The 19,181-nt window shown below is 47.1% G+C and overlaps 1 protein-coding gene and 1 pseudogene across 4 annotated transcripts in view; one reads left to right on the top strand and one right to left on the bottom strand.

The window, feature by feature from the left end:
• The window catches only part of STK11IP (serine/threonine kinase 11 interacting protein), a 19,471-nt gene extending 12,222 nt beyond the window's left edge, over positions 1 to 7,249 (bottom strand). For 2 of the 4 annotated variants that reach the window (XR_004288568.1, XR_004288569.1), the window contains exons 1-13: positions 7,149 to 7,225; positions 6,894 to 6,979; positions 4,041 to 4,246; positions 3,778 to 3,852; positions 3,401 to 3,496; positions 2,903 to 3,010; positions 2,709 to 2,780; positions 1,487 to 1,613; positions 1,158 to 1,261; positions 933 to 1,028; positions 661 to 702; positions 332 to 478; positions 49 to 133 (exon numbers count right to left, since the gene is read on the bottom strand). Coding sequence is in view for 2 of the 4 variants with exons in the window: in XM_032354930.1 (XP_032210821.1) it covers positions 49 to 133; positions 332 to 478; positions 661 to 702; positions 933 to 1,028; positions 1,158 to 1,261; positions 1,487 to 1,613; positions 2,709 to 2,780; positions 2,903 to 3,010; positions 3,401 to 3,496; positions 3,778 to 3,852; positions 4,041 to 4,246; positions 6,894 to 6,954 (1,219 nt within the window). In the remaining 2 variants the exon portion in view is untranslated. Of the gene's footprint in view, positions 1 to 48; positions 134 to 331; positions 479 to 660; positions 703 to 932; positions 1,029 to 1,157; positions 1,262 to 1,486; positions 1,614 to 2,708; positions 2,781 to 2,902; positions 3,011 to 3,400; positions 3,497 to 3,777; positions 3,853 to 4,021; positions 4,247 to 6,893; positions 6,980 to 7,148 lie in introns of those variants that run through there. The other 2 variants (XM_032354930.1, XM_032354928.1) reach the window with 2 other exon arrangements.
• Positions 6,953 to 19,181, top strand: LOC116597045 (annotated as a pseudogene).

The following is a 19,181-nucleotide window of genomic DNA, read 5'->3' as shown; positions in this document are numbered from 1 at the left end:
AAAAAGACAAGAGTAGGGCAAGGACAGCTGGGGCTGCCACTGACTTACCAGCCGGGGAGGGGTCCAGAGTCCGGGGCTCTGGGTCGGTATCACTGGGTTCTGAGATGCTTGCTCGCCTCACACGGACTCGGCTCTGAAGGCGGACGCAGGACAGATGGTCTAGGAGAACCGGGCCCCCCGCCCCGCTGTCTGTGGCCACATACCCAACTTTACTCAGAAAGCCCCACCCACAAGCAAGGATGAGGCCTTTCTATTCCCAGCCCATCCACAACCCAGAGCCCCCAAAAAGGGACCTGAGCCCAGGCACAAGGGGGTCCAGGACACTGTTTACCTTAACCTTCCGGGGCAGATGCTGGGCTACCACACCCCCTGAGGAGATGCTGTCACTCAAGTCAGGGCCACCTGAGGTTTCAACAGTACTCCCCGCTGACCAGGGCACAGGTGGGGCAGAGGAGCCAAGCCCCGAAGAGGTAGAGGTCTGGCAAGCGACAACAGGAAGGAGAGCAGGGCTGGAGCCGGAGCTGCACCTCTGCCCACCAGGCTAGCTGAGGGAGGGGCCCTACTCTGTAGCTACCCAGAGAGACCCCCACCCTCACACCCCGTCATGTCCTCCCAAATCGGTCCTGGATGGCCTACTCCCGGTGCTCCCAGCACACTAACCTGCAAGTCAGTCAATGACAAGACTTTCCCATCAAGAAGGAACTGGGCAAAGATAAAAGGGAAGGGGCCGAGTCGGTGGCCGAGTACCTGCCCGCCCACCCTGGGGGGCCCTCCCTGCCCCACAGGGACCAGCGGGAGGGAGCCGCTGAACAAGCGGGGGTCCTGGGCTGTGGCCCCTCCCCCAGGGCTGGGGTTGGGGGGTGCAGAGGAGGGGACAGGGGGCAGGACAGGCAGGACAAGGAAGGCAGAGCGAACAGGAGAAGACAGCTCACGCCGGCCGCAGCGTCCCTGGCGCGGGGTGACAAGTACTGGGCAGTGGCCGCTCGATGTGCGGGGTGGAACCACAGAGGGTTCCCCTCCAGGTAGAGCTGAAGGGCAGAAGAGGAGAATGAGATGGGCCGTGAGGAAGGGCACTCACCAAATCAGCCTGGGAGGCATGGAGAGGTCCCAAGCTGGCTCCCGGGTCCCACAAGGTCCTGGAAGCGCTCAGGACGCACCTTGCGGAGCTCAGCCAGCAGCCACAGAGGCGTCAGCTCCCTGTGGCCTTCCAGAAGGTTGTACGCCACATCCAGGTGCCGCAAGCTCCTCAGCTGCTCCAGGCCTAGGGTGGTGGTGAGCAGGAAGGGCATGGGAGGGGGGCGGTGCTGATGGAGGGTAGAGCAGAAAGACCAGCCGGGGCACCTCAGACCTACCCGCAAGCCCACCTGAGGCTCTGGAGGCATGAGGGTCCCAGGCTGAGTCTCACACTGCTCCTCTACCCTTCACACTCGCCCCACCCTCTCCTACTCCCTGGCCCCCCACCTCCTTCCCCAAACTACCCACTCACCCTGCAGGCTCCGGAGCTCATTGCCTCTCAGTATCAGGGTCCCCAGGGCAGCACTCGAGGGTCCCATTCTTGGCACCAAATGCAGGTGGTTATAGGAGATGTCCAGGTGGTAGAGCTCAGACAAGTCCTGAGAGGGGGTGATGACAAAGCTTTTCTCCTTGACCAGACTCGAGCCAGGCTTCTCTGAGCCTTCTTTTCAAGTAGGCCTAAAAAGTAGCCTTCTTTTCAAGTAGGCCTTTTCAACTTTGGCCCCAAAAGACTATATACTCTCTGCACAAATGAGTTCATCCCATCCTCCAGCCCCCCAAAGTCAACAGAGTTAAACAAATCCTAGAATAGTTCCTAATAGCTCAGGATCATATCCTTGGGAGGACAACTCCAGCCCCTTACCTTCCCCCCTAGAATAACCCAGGCTGTCAGGAGAATTCAGTTTGTTCCAGCCAACTGCTGAAGACAGAGCCCCTGTCTCCCAGCCTCTGTGGGAAGGTAGGAGGCTAACTCTGGAGAGCGCCAGTTAGCAAACCCAGGCGGATTTCATATGGACCAACACCCCCTTCCTGCTTTTTGTAAATTTCCACTTCCTTGACTCCAGAGAAAACGGGGTAGTTCCGTGAAGGAGAGAACCTGCTTAAGCCCCTGCCTTCTCACGCCCACTCCCTCACTCTGCCTTTAAAACATCCAGCAATCTCTGCACAAACTGAATCTGAGATGCATTCATTCTAAAGTTTGTTACAAATTAAAATGGTTTTACTACTGATTACATACCCTGATGCCTTATTACTACTGCACTAGCGTGTGACTAAAATCTGTTCTCACCACAGTAACTGCTGTCCAGCTTTTTCTCTGAGAGCGAGACCTGGGAGAAGGTTCCTCACCATCATCCCCAAGCTACCTTTCCTGAGCTAGATGCCAGGCTAAGTAACGTGACATAATCTCCATGACCGCTCTAATACTATAAGAGCAGGTACTCCTAGCTAGGAGTCCTGCTTGACAAGTTAAGAGGGCCCCAGTTTAGTTCGCACCAAATCACAAGGATTAGGAGTTGAGATTTGAATGCTGGCTTCTCTTATGCTCCCGCCTGAGTCCCCAAGGAGTATGGCTTCCAGGATGTAGCCCCACCTGGGAGAGGGTGAGGTGGGAGCAAAACCAGGTCCAGGAGAGATGTTCAGAGTGGAATGATCAGAGCCCCAGGGCCAGCCCCAAGCAGCCTACTCACACTCACCATCAGGAAGCCCTCGCAGTCCTGGACTTGATTGTGGCTCAGATTCAGGAAGCGCAGAGCTGACAAGAGACGCTGGGGCGGGTGGGGGGAGGGTGGGCAGCAGACAATCAGATACCTCCAGGTAGCCAGCTGGCCCTCCCCGCTAAGGGCCTCCTCTGTCTTTCCCCAAACCCCCTTCCCTCTGAGGCACTCACCAGGGAGCTGTCTAAGGAAGTCAGTGCATTGTAGCTGAAGTTGGCAGACAGCAGAGCCAACCAGGGCAGGGCAGAGCACAGGTCACCACCGCAGGCGGAGAGGAGCTCCTGAGATAGCGTGCTCCATTACCTCCACTGTCCCCTCCTCCCCATTCCAAGCCATTATCCCCCAGCCATTCATTCATTCTTTACATACTAAACTTGGCCTGCAGAGACAGACTGAAAGCAAACCCAGGGCCCTACCCTCAGGAGTCTGTTGTGGGGAAAATGGAGATGGACACGAGAATACTGAATATAAGATGTAAGTGTGACCATAAACATACAGACAAGTACACAGCACTCCGGCAGCGCCACAGAGGGGGCAAGAACACTGTCCAAAGGGACATGGGAGGCGGGGAAGGCTGCAGAGGGAACGTTCCCTACAGAGGAACAGCAGAGTGTGGTCCTCTACGCCATCCCTAAGAACGGGGATCTGGGCCCAGCCCTTATCCTCCTTACCTCCAGGGCCTGGATGCTCCTGCTGCAAATCAGGGTCTCTAGCTGGGAGTAGATGCCACAGAGGCCACGGAGGCAATGAAGAGGAACACCTCGGAGCTGAGGGGGAGGGAGGGAGAGAGGAGAAAGAGAGGGAGACAGACAGAATTTCACAAAAGACAGAGGCTTCACCTCACTTCCTCCTTTTACGGAGAGGGAAAAGATGACAAAGCCAACCATGGTTGAAGGCAGTGTTAAATGAAAGAAAAGATGCTGTGTTACTGCAGAGCAGTGGACACACTCAGGCCTGGCCCACCCACCAAAGGGGGGCCCTTCTTCCCATTCCCAAAACGTTGTCTCAAACAGGGCTTTGCATGCCGGCATCCCCCAATACTCCATACCTCCAGCTGCCGAAGGGACTTGAAGGGAAAAATCTTGATGGGCCCAGGGAGGGAAGAACCAGGGATGTGGACCAGCTAAAAGAAAAAAACCTCATGTCACCGAGGCCACACACCTCCTTTCCTTGGTCTCTCCACCCTCACACAGCCACACACAGCTCTCACACCTTCTTGATCTAGGCCCTGCAGACTTCTCGTGCTCCTGCCCCTCCCCACTCCCAGCTCTTGGGCTCTTCCCACACCCTACACTGTTCCCACTGCAGGACCTTAAGGGAAAGAGTTTTCTGCAGCACATCAAAGAGGAACTGAAGCTGGAGGATGACAGGGGAGTCGGCGGGGTGAGAGGGCAGAGCCACAAAGCCTGTCTGGCCAGGGCCCCATGGCCCCAGATGCAGCTCGAATACATGGTTCAGCTGTTGCAGGGTGGTGGTCAACAAGCTCAGGGTGGAACAGCCGGACAAGACTACGTCACCTGCAGGGAAAGGCGGAGACAATAAGGAGAACATGACAAAGGGGTCTTTTTTTTTTTTTTAAGATTTTATTTATTTGACAGACAGAGATCACAAGTAGGCAGAGAGACAGGAGGAAGCAGACTCCCCGCCGAGCAGAGAGCCCGATGTAAGGCTCGATCCCAGGACCCTGAGATCATGACCTAAGCCGAAGGCAGAGGCTTTAACCCACTGAGCCACCCAGGCACCCCAACAAAGGAGTCTTTCCCTTTATTCTGAGACTCTGTGACCCTGGAATACACCCACTCCAATCCATATTGTAGAGCTCCTACTGCTGGGGTCATTCTCTCTCCTCCTTGCTCAACAGTCTTCCACAGCTTACCTCCAGCTTCACAAAAATCCTAACTCTTCAGTCTGATGACAGGAGTTTGTGTTTGCTACAGCCAACCAACTTTTTCAAATTTTCTTTCACCATCTGCTCAAGAGAGTCTGGTCTATTCAAGGTGCTGGGAATACAGTAGGCTGGGTTTACAGATTCCTCATTTTCTGACACATTCCCTTCCACTCTGCCCAGTTGAGACCTTCCTCCTCTAGAAAGGCTTCTCAGTGCGTGACACAGCTGCCCTTTTATACTATAATCACTCACTTTACATAAAAGCTGGTTGGGCATTTCACTTTTTTTTTTTTTTAAGTAAATTCTGCACCCAACGTGGGACTCGAGCCCACAACCCCAAGATCAAGACTTGCATGTTTCACCGCTGAACCAGCCAAGTGTCCCATGTGTTTCATCTTTACTTCTCTGATTGCAAAAGTAATATGCACACTTACAGAAATTTTCTAACCATCCCAAAATGCATGTCATAGAGAAAAGAACCACTCGTTATAGCACTGAAGCATTATTCACCATCCTCATGTTAAAACTGCTCTCTCTAATAAGACTGTCATCTTTGAGGAGATCTTTTGATCACCTTGGTACCAATCACTGCACCTAAGAAGTATAGCTATGAGGTAGGCATGGAGAAATATTTTTTTAACTTTTTTTTTTTTAAAAAAACAAGGATAGAGTCAAAACATGTTACAAAAATATTACAGAGAGGTACCCTACGTTCTCCACCCAGTTTCCCCCAATGTTTACATTTTATGTAAACATAACACAATATCAAAGTCAGGAAACTGAAACAGTCTGTACCTATAGTTCTCTGCTACTTGTCTGGCATTGGCGTGGATTCCTGTAACCAACATCACAATCAAGATACAAAACTATGCCAGCACCATTAAAATCTCTTGCTACCTCTTATAGTCACACACAAACACACACACACACACACACACACCATCATCCCTAACCCTGGAACACCAGATCAGATTTGTGCTGAACGAACTGATAAATCCTGCAACCTCACATGAAAGATGTTCAGATACTAGACACTAAGGCTAGACGCAGACAGGGTTCAAAGACTTCTCACCCTCAAAGAGCCTCCTAGTATAGAAGGGATAAAACATGTACACAGTTAATAAAACAAGTCAGAGGGTAAAACCGCTCTAAAGAGAGATTTCACAGGCACCACCAATGCAAGTACAGGCAACGGGCAAGTGGCTAACATTAATCAGGTGGTATGTGGCAGACAACTTTTTTTTTTTTTAAAGATTTTATTTATTTATTTGACAGAGAACACAAGTAGGCAAAGAGGCAGGCAGAGAGATAGGAGGAAGCAGGCTCCCTGCTGAGCAGAGAGCCCGATGCGGGACTCGATCCCAGGACCCTGAGATCATGACCTGAGCCGAAGGCAGCGGCTTAACCCACTGAGCCACCCAGGCGCCCATGTGGCAGACAACTTTTTAACCTCATTTAAACTTCACCGGAATCTCCTAAAGAGAGGCACTACTGACCACCCCTTAAAGAGATGGAAACTGGGGCTTGGAGAAGAACACTAATTGAGCTGATATAAATGGCAGTAAGTTGTTACTTCTGTCTGATCTCAAATCAAGGCTTGCTTTACCACAATGAATGTCAACCACACATTGAACAACCAGTGTGGCTCCACCGTGCCCAGGAACTGAAAAAAGAAACTGTAGTAACAACAGCTACCAGTTTTCAGCCCTTACATAGTATGCAAACATTGTCCCAAGCCCTTCACGCGGGTTAAGATTAACCCCCCACAACAACCGTTTGAGTTAAGTACAATCGTTATGCCATATTCCTGCTGTGGAAAACTGAAGCTCAGAAAACTTAAGCAACTTTGCCGCGTTTGAAAGAGTTGGGATTCCAAGCCAAGTGCATCTGACTCCAAATCTCGTGCTTTTAACTCTACTAAGGGTTTTGCCACTAGAGCAATGATTATGCCAGTCCCAGGTCTCCAGAGATTTACAGCCAAGTAGAACGCGTAAATCTCCAGAGATTTACAGCATCAGAGAACGCGTTGAGGAAGTGGTACTGGAGTTGGGACTCGAAGGATGGCTAAGGTCTGAAATGTCAAAAACAGAGGACCCTGTAAGCAAGGGCACCAAAGAATAAACTTCAAAGGAGTTAAAAAAAAAAAAAAAATTGACGCCAAAACCCTCCTAGCTTAAACAGCTGTAACTCTATGACTTCTAAGGCGAGAGTGTCTCTGGAAGGCAGGGTACATCCCCACCTTGCTGCAGCCCCAGATCAACCGTGTACCCACTTACCGGAATCACGCAGCAGCCCCGCGAGCCTCCACACTAGAGAGTCCCGCTGGGCGGTCGTCATGGCCACGGGACGCTGGGGGCGGAGCCTGGGAAAAGAGGAAGCGGAAGAGCCTCAAGTGGGTGGTGGTACCAAAATCCCAGGACGTCCGCGCAAACCGAGGACTCGCGGGGAGAAAGAAGTAAGAAACAGGGCGAGGAAGAGCGTCCTCCCAGGTACCCTTTCGAGAAGCGTAAGGTCTGGCCACCCACACTGACCTTCTGTGTGCTCCTCCCACCAGCTCTGCAGTCCGGCATCTATCAATAATGACCAGGAAGTCCCGCCCCGGAAGGAAGTCTGGTAGGCGGGACAACCGGAAAGCACACCGGAGCTGCCGGAAGCCACGGTCTCAGTCGTGCTTACGTGTCCGACAGAGGCGGGGACAGATTGGTGCGAACGGGGCGGTCCCTCGGCAGTCGGGGCCCGCTGGGGTCGGGACTCCAGCCTGCCGTCCCTGCCCCCACCACTCCCGCCCCATTTGTGGGCCTCGCTCAGCGTGGGTCTCCTGCTCTGCTCTCCAGAGCCCCTCCAGGCCTGGGAGGAAAACCTGACTTCTTGTTTGCAGACTGGGCGTGGAAGCACAGTTTGGGGAAATGGAGTTTTCTCTGTGAGGAAAGGACTCGGCCAAAGCGAACGAAGGAGAACGCGTTCGCCATGTGAAGTTTTTTGGTGTCTGCTGGAAGAGCTGGGGCTTGCCAAGATACACCTCTGGAGTTACCCGGACACTTACCTAATGTCCCTCCAAATCATTGTCCTTCGCTAGTGTCAGACTCCCACTGTGATTGGTAATGTGTCACGTGTGTCCAGGCCTTTGCTTTTTGTGTTTCCTTCTATAACCCCTGAATCTAAGAATTGTTATGCCGGTTTGAAAATGAGAAAGCGGTTTCACAGAGGCTAGGTTACCTGCGAAGGTCGTTCAATTAGTAACCAGTTTAGTCAAGACTGCCAGTTTCCTGGCTCCAAGTTCCCATTGTACCTTTCACCTGGCTCCCAGTCAAAAAAAGGATGGCAACTACGGAACTAGATTAGGGAAAGAAAAAGGTAGTTTCTCCTTCCCAGCAGGCTTGGTGGTAGCGCTTTCCCATCCCAGTCCCTGTCCCAAGGATCAACCCCCCGCCCCCATCCTGCCTGCTGCCCTCTGTCCAGGTTCTCCCTCCCACTCCTGCAGTGAAATAAAGCCCTCTACCAGGCAAAAAAAAAAAAAAGTCTTGTAGCAGAATTTGATTTTCAAGGAAAGTTTTCATTTTTGTTTTTTAATAAGTGCCTTTTCTACAGAGAGAAATCAAAATGAGTCATATGCCAGTTTAGAGTGGCAATATAGTTATCTTCATCTCAAATTACAAAATTGGAAGGATCTTATTTTCTACAGCCAAAATATTTGAAATGGCAATTTATGTCCCTAAACCACACAGTTCAGTGTTTATGGGATACTACGCGATCTGAGCCAAAATGAAGCGGAAGCACATGGTGACCAGCAAAGCAGTATGGGCTCAATATATTTTTGTTGAATTATTAATCCCAGAGCAGTGATGATTGTCAGTCCCTGCTTATCAGTCATCTGGAACTAGGAAGGGAGGGTTCTCCCACACCATTTCTGCCAACTCTAACCCTCTTAGGCGAGAAGAGACAGTTTGTTTTCAAATTCCTGACGTTACAGAGCTTTGAAATCCGTGTCAGGAGTCGATCCAGCCGCAGATGCTGAGAAATGCTCCATTCACATGGATAGACCCTGTAGCCAGATTTGCTCTATATCGCCTTGCTTACCAGAAATATGGAGTGGGACAAAGAGAGCAGCAAAGAAAGCTATAAACTACAGAGGGAGAGGAAAACATCTACTGAAAAGCAACACAGAGAAACTAAGCAGTTCTTGTTTCCAGGCCCCTTCCTGAGGCCCACTCCCCCTTCTGCCCTCAGGCAGCAGAGGCAGCCTTGGCCAGCTTCCAAAGAATTCCCAGCCCCCCCTTTTTTTGCCTTAGAGAATATCTCTGTAAATTGCTACCATAGGAACCTTGACTAAGACAAAACCTGTTTAAAAAAATTAACATCTGAAATGGAAAAACAAAATACAACAAAAAAAATCCCATTGGCTGAAACAGAAAAAAAAAAAAAGTATATACCTGGAACATTTTGAGAAACATATGAAGAAAACCAGAGAACTTTAAAGACATTAACAACGACCTAAATAAATGAAAAGTCAACATGTTCCTGATGAGAAGATTTGATATTCTAATGATGTCAATTTAATGCAATTTCCATCAAAATCCCGATGTGGAGATTTTGGAACTTAACAAGTTGATTCTGAAATTCCTCTGGAAGACTCACATGAGCACAGCCAAAACATTTTGAGGGTAAAAAAAGAGTAGGAGGCACTAATAGGGTCCTTGCCCTAGCAGTAGCAAAATGTCCTGTAAAGAAAGCAGCAGTAACCAGGGCAGCATGAAACTGACAAAGAGGTAGACAAAAATGGTTAGATCAGTAGAGCACAATACAGAAATAAGCATGATTATATGGATTTTTTTTTTTTGCAATACGTGATAAGTTGACTTTAATGATAAAAATAATGAGTTGTTCAGTCGTTTGAGGACAATGAGCTGTCCTAAAATCGGAAATGCTCAGCTGCACCTTCCAGGCAAACCACTAAAACCTCCCAAAGTTAATTGTGTGAGGAGAGCAGTGAATTGAAAGCAGCTGCCATGGGTAGCACCCATGACACCTTTAATTTCCGTGGGGTCGCCTCTACAAAATGCTTGTGATCAAAGGCGTTAAGGAAAGGCAAGCCGGTTACCAGCTTAGGCGGCAGGGGTGCAGCTCTGGAAGGGAGGAAAGAGTCCTCATACAAGGATAACAGAGTCAGAAGCGCCCAGGTGGCTCAGTCGGTTGAGTGTCCGACTCTTGATTTCACCTCAGGTTGTGATTTCGGGGTTGAGATCCAGCCCCTCCTCGGGCTCCGTGCTAGGCTTGGAGGGAGTCTGCTTGAAATTGCCTCTCTCCTTCTGCTCCCTGCTCCCCTACTGGTGCTCTTTCTCTCCTTCTCCCTTTCTGCTTCTCCCTCTCCCTCTGCTGCTGCTCCCCCTGCTTGTGCTCTCTTTCTCTCTGCCAAATAAATAAACAAAAAAATCTTCAAAAAAAGAGACAAAGTCATCCACCAAGAGAATACAGACCTCAGAGTCCTGTCCTGCTTGTTTCTGATGCCTTCGGAGCATGCAGACCCCTAGACCGTTGTCCACAGGGGAACAGAAATAACAGCTCATTGTTAAAATAGAAGCCATTATCTTAGATCTGGACCTCACTTCTGTAGTGCCCCAGCCTCCTGCAGCAGATCCAATGATGGAGACCTAAGGATTCCTCCAAAATGAAAAGTTCACACCTGAAATTGAGTTGTAGGGAGGGTGAAATTGGATGATCTACTTGTTTCATTAACTAGGTATCTTCATGGAGTGGGGGGGTGGGGGGACGGGGCAAGTGGAAAAGAATGAAGAGGTGTGAATATCACCTACAAAAATAGAGTTGTGTTAAGGAGTCTGCCCTTGAGCGGCATCCCCGTGCCTGGTACAGACGGCACCAGGACCCAGTGGTCAAAGGCAGCAATCTCACTATGTAAGTTTCCACACATTGATTCTCTTGGCTCTGCTACCAGACCTAACCGCAAAAGACTGCCCAGGAATTGGCCCGGTTACCAGAATCAAACATATGGAACAAATCAGCAGCATTACAGGAGGCCTGGCATGAGAACGCTGCGTTAGACCGTGACCAAGCGAGCCCATCAGAGCCTGGTTCCAGGAGAGACTGAACACAAGGCACACAAAGGGAAAGCCAGAAGGCAGAAGCCAAACTCAGCTCAGGATGAGAGAAGCCAGGGCCTGAGAATGGCTGCCTCAGAAGGCAGCAACAAAATAACAGTATCGCAGTGACCCAGCAACAGCTCAGAAAGCCCAGCCTAGGGAATTTTGCAGTTCTGCTGAAAAAGAACTGAGGGAGTCCCTGAGCCGCATTGTAGTGATGAAGTTCTTGAACCTAGGTGGGGTTCGGTGGGGTGAGGTTCGGAGCCGACGGCTAAAGAAAGAATTCTTAAGACGTCTCTGGTGCAAAAAGGTGGTTTATTAGAGCACGGGGACAGGACCCATGGGCAGGCAGAGATGCGGCTGCCCCGGGTTGTGTCCTGCTATCAATCGTCTTTGTTAGTGAGATTTAGGACATTTGTAAGCCAAGGGAGACTCCTGTCTAGCAGGATTGTGAGCTCTGCAAGTTAACTATTTGCTTATTGTTCATGGCAGTCAGGGCTGCCTGAGGGATGCTACACTTATGGAGGGGAAAGGGTGAAGAGGGGGTGCAAGGCGCCAGCTTTTGCTTTGTCCTCAGCCAGCCTCCTGCTCCCTCATCAGTAGTAAACCCAAGGTGGCCTGAAAGTGCCTTTAAGTCTTTTCATTGTCTCTCCTGGAAACTGCTGGGACCATATGAGAAGGTTTCAGAAGTGTTGCAAGGAAGATGGGAACCTTGTGGTTAAAGGAAGAGATGAACCAAAAGCTGTGTCCCTCATTCAAGCCGCTTGGCAAAGTGCAGAAGCTGGCTGGGGGAAGAGGAAGGGAGGCAGCTGAGAGAAGAGAGGAAAGCAGGCAGGATCCCAGAGAGGAAGAAAACATTCGTTTCAGGCATAACTCCCCAGAAGCCCTGTGGGCAAAGTTGGGTACATATGTGACACGTGTCTTCCATCCCAATTCTTGCTGCACACAGGGCTGGAGAGGAGAGAGCCACGGTCCCCAGCAGGGGAGGCAGCTGCAAGTGCATTAGCCTAAGACCTGCAGCGGGGGACAAGGAAAACCAAGAAAAGTGAGATCAAAGGGCTTCGGGTGTCCAGGACCTGGGGAAGGGGAAAGGCAGTGACTGCTTTGCAATCTCAGAGCCTGGGTGGAACGTCAAAGAGTGAGAGCAGCCTTTCCTTCCCTCATTCGTTCCACAAATATTGGCTAAGCCCTGACTGTGTCCCAGATCCTGTGCTGGATTCCCAGTAAATAAAGGAGACAACAGTATGGCTCTTGTTCTCCAGAAGCTGGCAGTGAGGTAGAGGGACAGACACCAACAATCACATTTCAACATTGTGTTCACTTCCTATTGTTGCTGTAACAAATTACACCCAACTTAGTTGCTTAAAACCGCCCACATTTGTTATCTTACAGTTCTGAAGGTCAGCAGTCCAAAATGGATCTCACTGGGCTAAAATAAAGGTGTGGGCAGGGCTATGTTCATTTTTGGAGATTCTAGGCCAGAAATCTGTTTCTTATCTTTTCCAGCTTAAAGGGGCTGCCCACTTCCTTGGCCCCCATCTATCCTCACCCCCAGCGGTGACCAGTTGGGTTTTTCATCACATCAATCCCTCTGACACTAGTTCTTCTTCCTCCCTCTTCCTCATTTAAAGATCCTTGTGATTACGTAGAGCCCACCCAGATAATCCAGGATAATCTCCATATTGTAAGGTTGAGCTGTTCGGCAACAGTAACCACATCTGGATTCTTAATTCTCCCTTGGTATCTAGCATAACATTTGCACAGCTTCCAGGGATTAGGACACTGACCTCCTGGAGGAAGGGACGAAGCCATTATTCTGCCTGCCATCAACATTGGTGTTATGGTGGAGAGAGGCCTATGGGAGATGGTTCCAGTCCCAGATTACAGACAGAATACAAGCTGCAGCCTTTCCTTCCCATCCCAGCTGGTTAAAAGTGAAAACTTAAAAAAGATAGAAAAATAAGTAATACAGGCGCACCTGACTGGCTCAGTCAGTAGAGCATAGGACTCTTGATCTCGAGGTGGTAAATTTGAGCCCTACGTTGGATGTGGAGATTACTTAAAAATAAAATCTTTTTAAAAAAGTAATATAAATTCATAATCACCCTGGACAACAAGGAGAGCCCTTGGTGGAGCCTAAACCCTGAGAATTCCGAGAGCTAGTTGGCAGGTGGGAACTGGTCAGAGAAGAAAACCACAGCCCAAAATGTGCAGAGCTATAGATTGACCACCACAGGAGTTGAAAACAGCACCGAAATCAATCCAGGCTCAAAGAGGGTGGAACCTGGGGGCTTTGGGGCTCAGAAGTCATCCACAAGGCACTGATGACTCAGGATGTCACAACAGGCACCACCAAGCATGTTAACCACGCCACACACTCCCCCTTCTAGTCTCCTGGGGCTGAGAAACTCCAGCAAGATTACCTGCCTCCAGGTGAGAGCAGTGGTTAGGAGATCATTAGGTGAAAGGAAGGACAGCAGTGGTCTTGATGGCTGATGACACCGAGGAGGAAAGGGAAGCACCATTTGCAGAAGACCAGCAGCCCAAATACCCGCCATCATGATATGCCCCCCGCCATCACACCAGGACTGGTCACATCCCCCTTTTGTTAAGGAACATAGACATGGAGAGCACAAACGGTCTAACGGGAAATCTCAGATAAAAGCTGAGCTTCTAAGGAGCAATTACCAAACATAAGAAGAAAATCAACATCTTGAAAGAGCTATCAAATCCAGCGTTGAGAAGAACTTTTGCCCAGTGAAATAGCTCATAGAGCAAGAACAAGACTTCAGAATAATTATAACATTCTTGGAGGCAAAGGATAACACATGCATTTTTAAAAAAAAAAAAACAAAAACTGAAAAACTGAACATGCTTACAAAACAACAAAAACCCCTCAATAGAGCACCCCAAATGGACACTGTTTTTATATCACACAGTACAAGGCAAAATGCGAACATGATTATTCATGTACTCATTTCGTATTCAAAATATGAAAAATTGAGCGTGATTATGAAACAAAAACCCTCCAATGGAACAACCAAAATGAGCAATATGTTTTTGTATCACACAGCACAGGACAAAATACAAACATAATTGTTCATTATATATTTCGTGTTGAAAATAGGAAAACGTGAGCATGATTATGAGACAACAAAAACCCCTCAACAGAGCAACCAAAATGGGCAAGATGTTTTTGTACCACACAGTACAAGACAAAATAAGGAAAATATTTATTGAAAGGAAAATCTAAGATATATGGAGGACCAATTTAAAACTTTCAATATCAGCTAATAAGAGTTCTGAAGTAGGGGCACCTGGGTGGTTCAGTGGCTTAAGCCTCTGCCTTAAGGCTCAGGTCATGATCTCAGGGTCCTGGGATTGAGCCCCGTATCAGGCTCTCTGCTCAGCAGGGAGCCTGCTTCCCCCTCTCTCTCGCCCCCTGCCTCTCTGCCTACTTGTGATCTCTCTCTGTCAAATAAATAAACAAAATCTTAAAAAGAAAAAAGGGGCTCTGAAGTAGATGGGTGGCTGGGTGGCTTAATTGGTTAAATTCTGCCTACAGCTCAGGTCATGATCCTAGGGTCCTGGGATCTAGCCCCATGTTGCAAGCCCCATGTTGGCCTCCATGCTCAGTGGGGACTCTGCTTCTCCCTCTCCCTCTGCTCCTTCCCCTCGCTCTCTCTTCCTCTCAAATACATAAATAAAATCTTTTTTTTAAGAGCTCTGAAGTAGAAAATACAATATAAGAGGAAGTTTTTATTTTTTTTAATTTAATTTTTTAAAATCAATTAACTCAAGTATAGTGTAGTATTAGTTTCAGACGTAGAGTTCAGTGATTCATCAGTTTTATATAACACCCGGTACTCATTACATCCCATGCCCTCCTTAATGGCCATCACCCAATTACCCCAATCCCTCCCCTCCCCTCCTCTCCATCAACCCTCAGTTTGTTTCCCTTGTTTTTTTTTTCCCCCTAGATTTTGTTTGACAGAGAGAGTGTGCAAGAAGGGGGAACGGCAGGCAGAGGGAGAGGAAGAAGCAAACTCCAGCTCAACAGAGTCCAAGTTGGGGCACATTCCAGGACCCTGGGATCACGAACTGAGCTGAAGGCAGATGCTTCAATGACTGTGCCACCCGGGAGCCCCTCTCAGTTTGTTTCCTATACTTCAGAATCTCTTACTGTTTCTCTCCCCCTCTGATGTCTTCTTGTTTTATTTTTCCCTCCCTTCCCCTATGATCCTCTATTTCTTAAATTCCACATATGAGTGAAATCATATGATAATTGTCTTTCTCTAACTGACTTACTTTGCTTAGCACAAACCCTCTAGTTCCACCCACGTCATTGCAAATGGCAAGATTTCATTTTTGATGGCTGAGTAGTATTCCATTGTATATACACACCACATCTTCTTTATCCATTCATCTGTCGATGGACATCTGGGCTCTTTCTACAGTTTGGCTATTGTGGACATTGATGCTATAAACATTGGGGTGCAGGTGCCCCTTCAGATCACTACATTTGTATCTTTGGGGTAAATACCCAGTAGTGCAACTGTTGGATCATAGGGTAGCTCTGTTTCCAACTTTTTGAGGAACCTCCATACTGTTTTCCAGAGTAGCTGCACCAACTTGCATTCCTATCAACAATGTAAGAGGATTCCCCTTTCTTCATATCCTCTCCAACATTTGTTGTTTCCTGACTTGTTAATTTTAGCTATTCTGACGTGTGAGGTGGTATCTCAGGGGGTTTTGATTTGTACTTCCCTGATGCCAAGTGACATTGAGTGTTTTTTCATGCATCTGTTGACCATTTGTACATCTTCTTTGGAGAAATGTCTTCTGCCCATTTCTTTATTGGATTATTTGTTCTTTGGGTGTTGAGTTTAACAAATTCTTTACAGATTTTTGGATACTAGCCATTTATCCGATAAGACTTTGCAAATATTTTCTCCCATTCTGTTGGTTGCCTTTTGGTTTTGTCGACTGTTTCCTTTGTTGTGCACAGCTTTTTATCCTGATGAAGTCCTAATAGTTCATTTTTGCCTTCATGTCCCTTGCCTTTGGAGACATGTCTAACAAGAAGTTGCAGCAGCCAAGATCACAGAGGTTGCTGCCTATGCTCTCCTCTAGGATTCTGATGGATTCCTGTCTCACATTTAGGTCTTTCATCCATTTTAAGTCTATTTTTGTGTGTGGTGTAAGAAAATGGTCCAGTTTCATTCTTCTGCATGTGGCGGTCCAGTCATCTCAACACCGTTTGTTGAAGAGACTGTTTTTTTCCCATTGGATATTCTTTCCTGCTTTGTCAAAGATAAGTTGACCATAGAGTTGAGGATTCACTTCTGGCTTCTCTGTTCTGTTACACTGATCTATGTGTCTGTTTTTGTGCCAGTACCATACTGTCTTGATGATCACAGCTTTGTAAATAGTGCTTGAAGTCCAGAACTGTGATGCCACCAGCTTTGGATTTCTTTTTCAACCTTCTTTTGCCTATTTGGGGTCTTTATGGTTCCATACAAATTTTAGGATTATTTGTTCCAGCTCTGTGAAAATGTTGATGGTATGTTGCTAGGGATTGTATTGAATGTGTAGATTGCTCTGGGCAGCATAGACATTTTAACAATATTTGTTCTTCCAATCCAGGAGCATGGAATGTTTTTCCATTTCTTTGTGTCTTCTTCAATTTCTTTCATAAGTGTTCTGTAGTTTTCAGAGTACAGATCCTTTACATGTTTGGTTAGGTTTATTCCCAGGCATCTTACAGTTTTGGGTGAAATAGGATTGGTTCCTTAATTGCTCTTTTTTCTGTCTCATTGTTAGTGTACAGAAATGCAACTGATTCTATATCCTGCCATTTTTCTGAATTCCTATGAGTTCTAGTAATGCTGGGGTGGAGTCTCTTGGTTTTTCCACATAAGGTATCGTGTCATCTTCAAAGAGTGAGAGTTCAACTTTTTCTTTGCTGATTTGGATGCCTTTTATTTCTTTTCATTGTCTGATTTCTGATGCTAGGACTTCTAATACCATGTTGAACAGCAGTGGTGATAGTGGACTTCCCTGTCCTGTTCCTGAACTTAGGGGAGAAGCTCTCAGTTTTTCCCCATTGAGAATGATATTTGCTGTGGGTTTTTTGTGTATGGCTTTTATGATATTGAGGTATGTTCCCTCTATCTCTACACTGGGGAGAGTTGTAATCAAGAAAGGATGCTGTACTATGTCAACTGCTTTTTCTGCTTCTATTGAGAAGATCATACAGTTCTTGTCCATTCTTTATTAATATAGTGCATCACATTGATTGAGTTGTAGATGTCGAACCACTCTTGCAGGCCAGGAATAAATCCCACCTGGTCGTGGTGAATAATCTTCTTAAAGTACTGTGGATCCTACTGGCTAGCATCTTGATGAGAATTTTTGCATCTGTGTTCATGCAGGGATATGGATCTGTAATTGTGAGAGGAAGTTTCACTCAAATAAGTAAAAGAGGGAAATGTCCCAGGAAGAAAAAACCATGAACCCTTCAAATGCCAATCAGGATCTTTTTATAAAAGCAACATGCAGATCTAGTGTGACAGTGGTAGATGCCAGGAATGAAGGAAACCCTGGCAATTTCCAGTGGGGGTGGGGGGAGATGAACTACAAAGTTATGACCATTGTGTTGACAGGAAGTCTCTCACTGAAAAGCAGAGGCAAGAAAAAAAAAAGGGAGAGAATTTTTAAAGTTCAGAGGAAAAATCTCTCTCTCTTTTTTTTTTAATGAAAAGTGGCCTTTATTTTTTATTTTTTAATATATTTTTAAGGAGGTTTTATGCCCAATCTGGGGCTCGAACTCACAACCCCAAGATCAAGAGTTGCATGCTCTACCAACTGAACTCACCAGATGCCCCAAGAGGAAAAATCTCTTTGAATCTAAGAATTACGTACACAGCCCAAACATGATTCAAGCATGAAAATAAAAAGACTTGGGGCACCCGGGTGGCTCAGTGGGTTAAAGCCTCTGCCTTCAGCCCAGGTCATGATCCCAGGGTCCTGGGATCAAGCCCCACATCGAGCCTGCTTCCTCTTCTCTCTCTCTCTGCCTGCCTCTCTGCCTACTTGTGATCTCTGTCTGTCAAATAAATAAATAAAATCTTTAAAAAAAGAAAGAAAGAAAGAAATCTTAAAAAAAAAAAAAAAAGAAAAAAAAGAAAGAAAGAAAGAAAGAAAAGAAAAGAAAAGAAAAAAGACTTTTTCAGTTGGGAGTGGACTCCGGAAGTTTAACATTTAGAGACTTACTGTGAAGTAAATATAAAGGGGGGTAGATCAGCACTAAGAGAAAAATGAATCTGAGAGGAAGAAGTGAGGAAGCAAACAGCAATGGTAAGCAAAGATTTTAGTAAATTCATTCAAACTAAAAAGTAGGAAAAAATAGGCATGCAGACCCACACAGGAGGGAGGGAGTTAAAAAAAAGAAATAAACGATAAGATTGTAGGAGTTGGCTAGAGAGGGCTGGAGGGTAAGAGAGGAAGTCTACAGGGCCAAGCCCCGTCTCCCCTGCCCCCCGCCAACAGACAAGATTTGCAGAATTTTTTTTTCTTAAGTAGGCTTCACACCCAAAGTGGAGCTTGAAAGCAAGACCCTGAAATCAAGAGTCACATGTTCTACTGACTGAGCCAGCCAGGGCCCCCAGAATTTATAGAATGTAATAAGAGGGTAAAGACCTGGGGCACCCGGGTGGCTTAGTTGGTCAAGCGTCAGACTCTTGATCTCAGCTCAAGTCTTGATCTCAGTGTTGTGAGTTTGAGCCCCACACTGGGCTCCACACTGGGCATGAAGTCTACTTAAAAAAACAAAAAAAAGGGAAGACTAAAAATAAGAAACCTGAAAACAACCGAAGTGATGATGTATCAAGAAATAAATTGGCCTGGGCAGAATTAGTTAAAAATGAAATGAAAGGCAAATCTTCTAAATGCGACAGGCCTACAGTTACAGTCTTTAAAAGCGCATGCACACCACCACGAGGGTTTCCTGCTCTTAGAGATATATTCCCTTGGCTGAGGTGCTGACCACCACATCACTGACTGTAAGGGTCTACGAAAGTGAACACAAGTGCAGAGGATCACATGTAATTCAAACTTCAACTGGAAAAATTGGGAGTGACCTTTTCAAAGAGACAAGGGAACATGGGACTGTCCCTCTAAATGAAGCTACAAGAACTTTGAGTGATGACAAATTAAAGTCATTTGCATGTAGAGGGGACAGAGTGGGGCATTCCTTTCGTAGGCAGTCTCAATACATCTATGGAGAAAATCAGCCACAAGATGTTCAGATTTTGCTTACAACAGTTTCAGCAACAGCTTGTGTTTAGATGATGAGGAGTCAAAACCATACAATGACCCAACAAATGCTGAATTTCTGGAATCTGTTAAGAGAAGGGTGACTCTGCATGTATGCCTGAAATCCAGAAACTTATATTAGAAATCCTTTAG

This window comes from Mustela erminea, chromosome 8 (genome assembly GCF_009829155.1).
Source record: "Mustela erminea isolate mMusErm1 chromosome 8, mMusErm1.Pri, whole genome shotgun sequence".
NCBI classification, from domain to species: Eukaryota; Metazoa; Chordata; class Mammalia; order Carnivora; family Mustelidae; genus Mustela; species Mustela erminea.
This window is presented reverse-complemented; position numbering and strand designations above follow the sequence as displayed.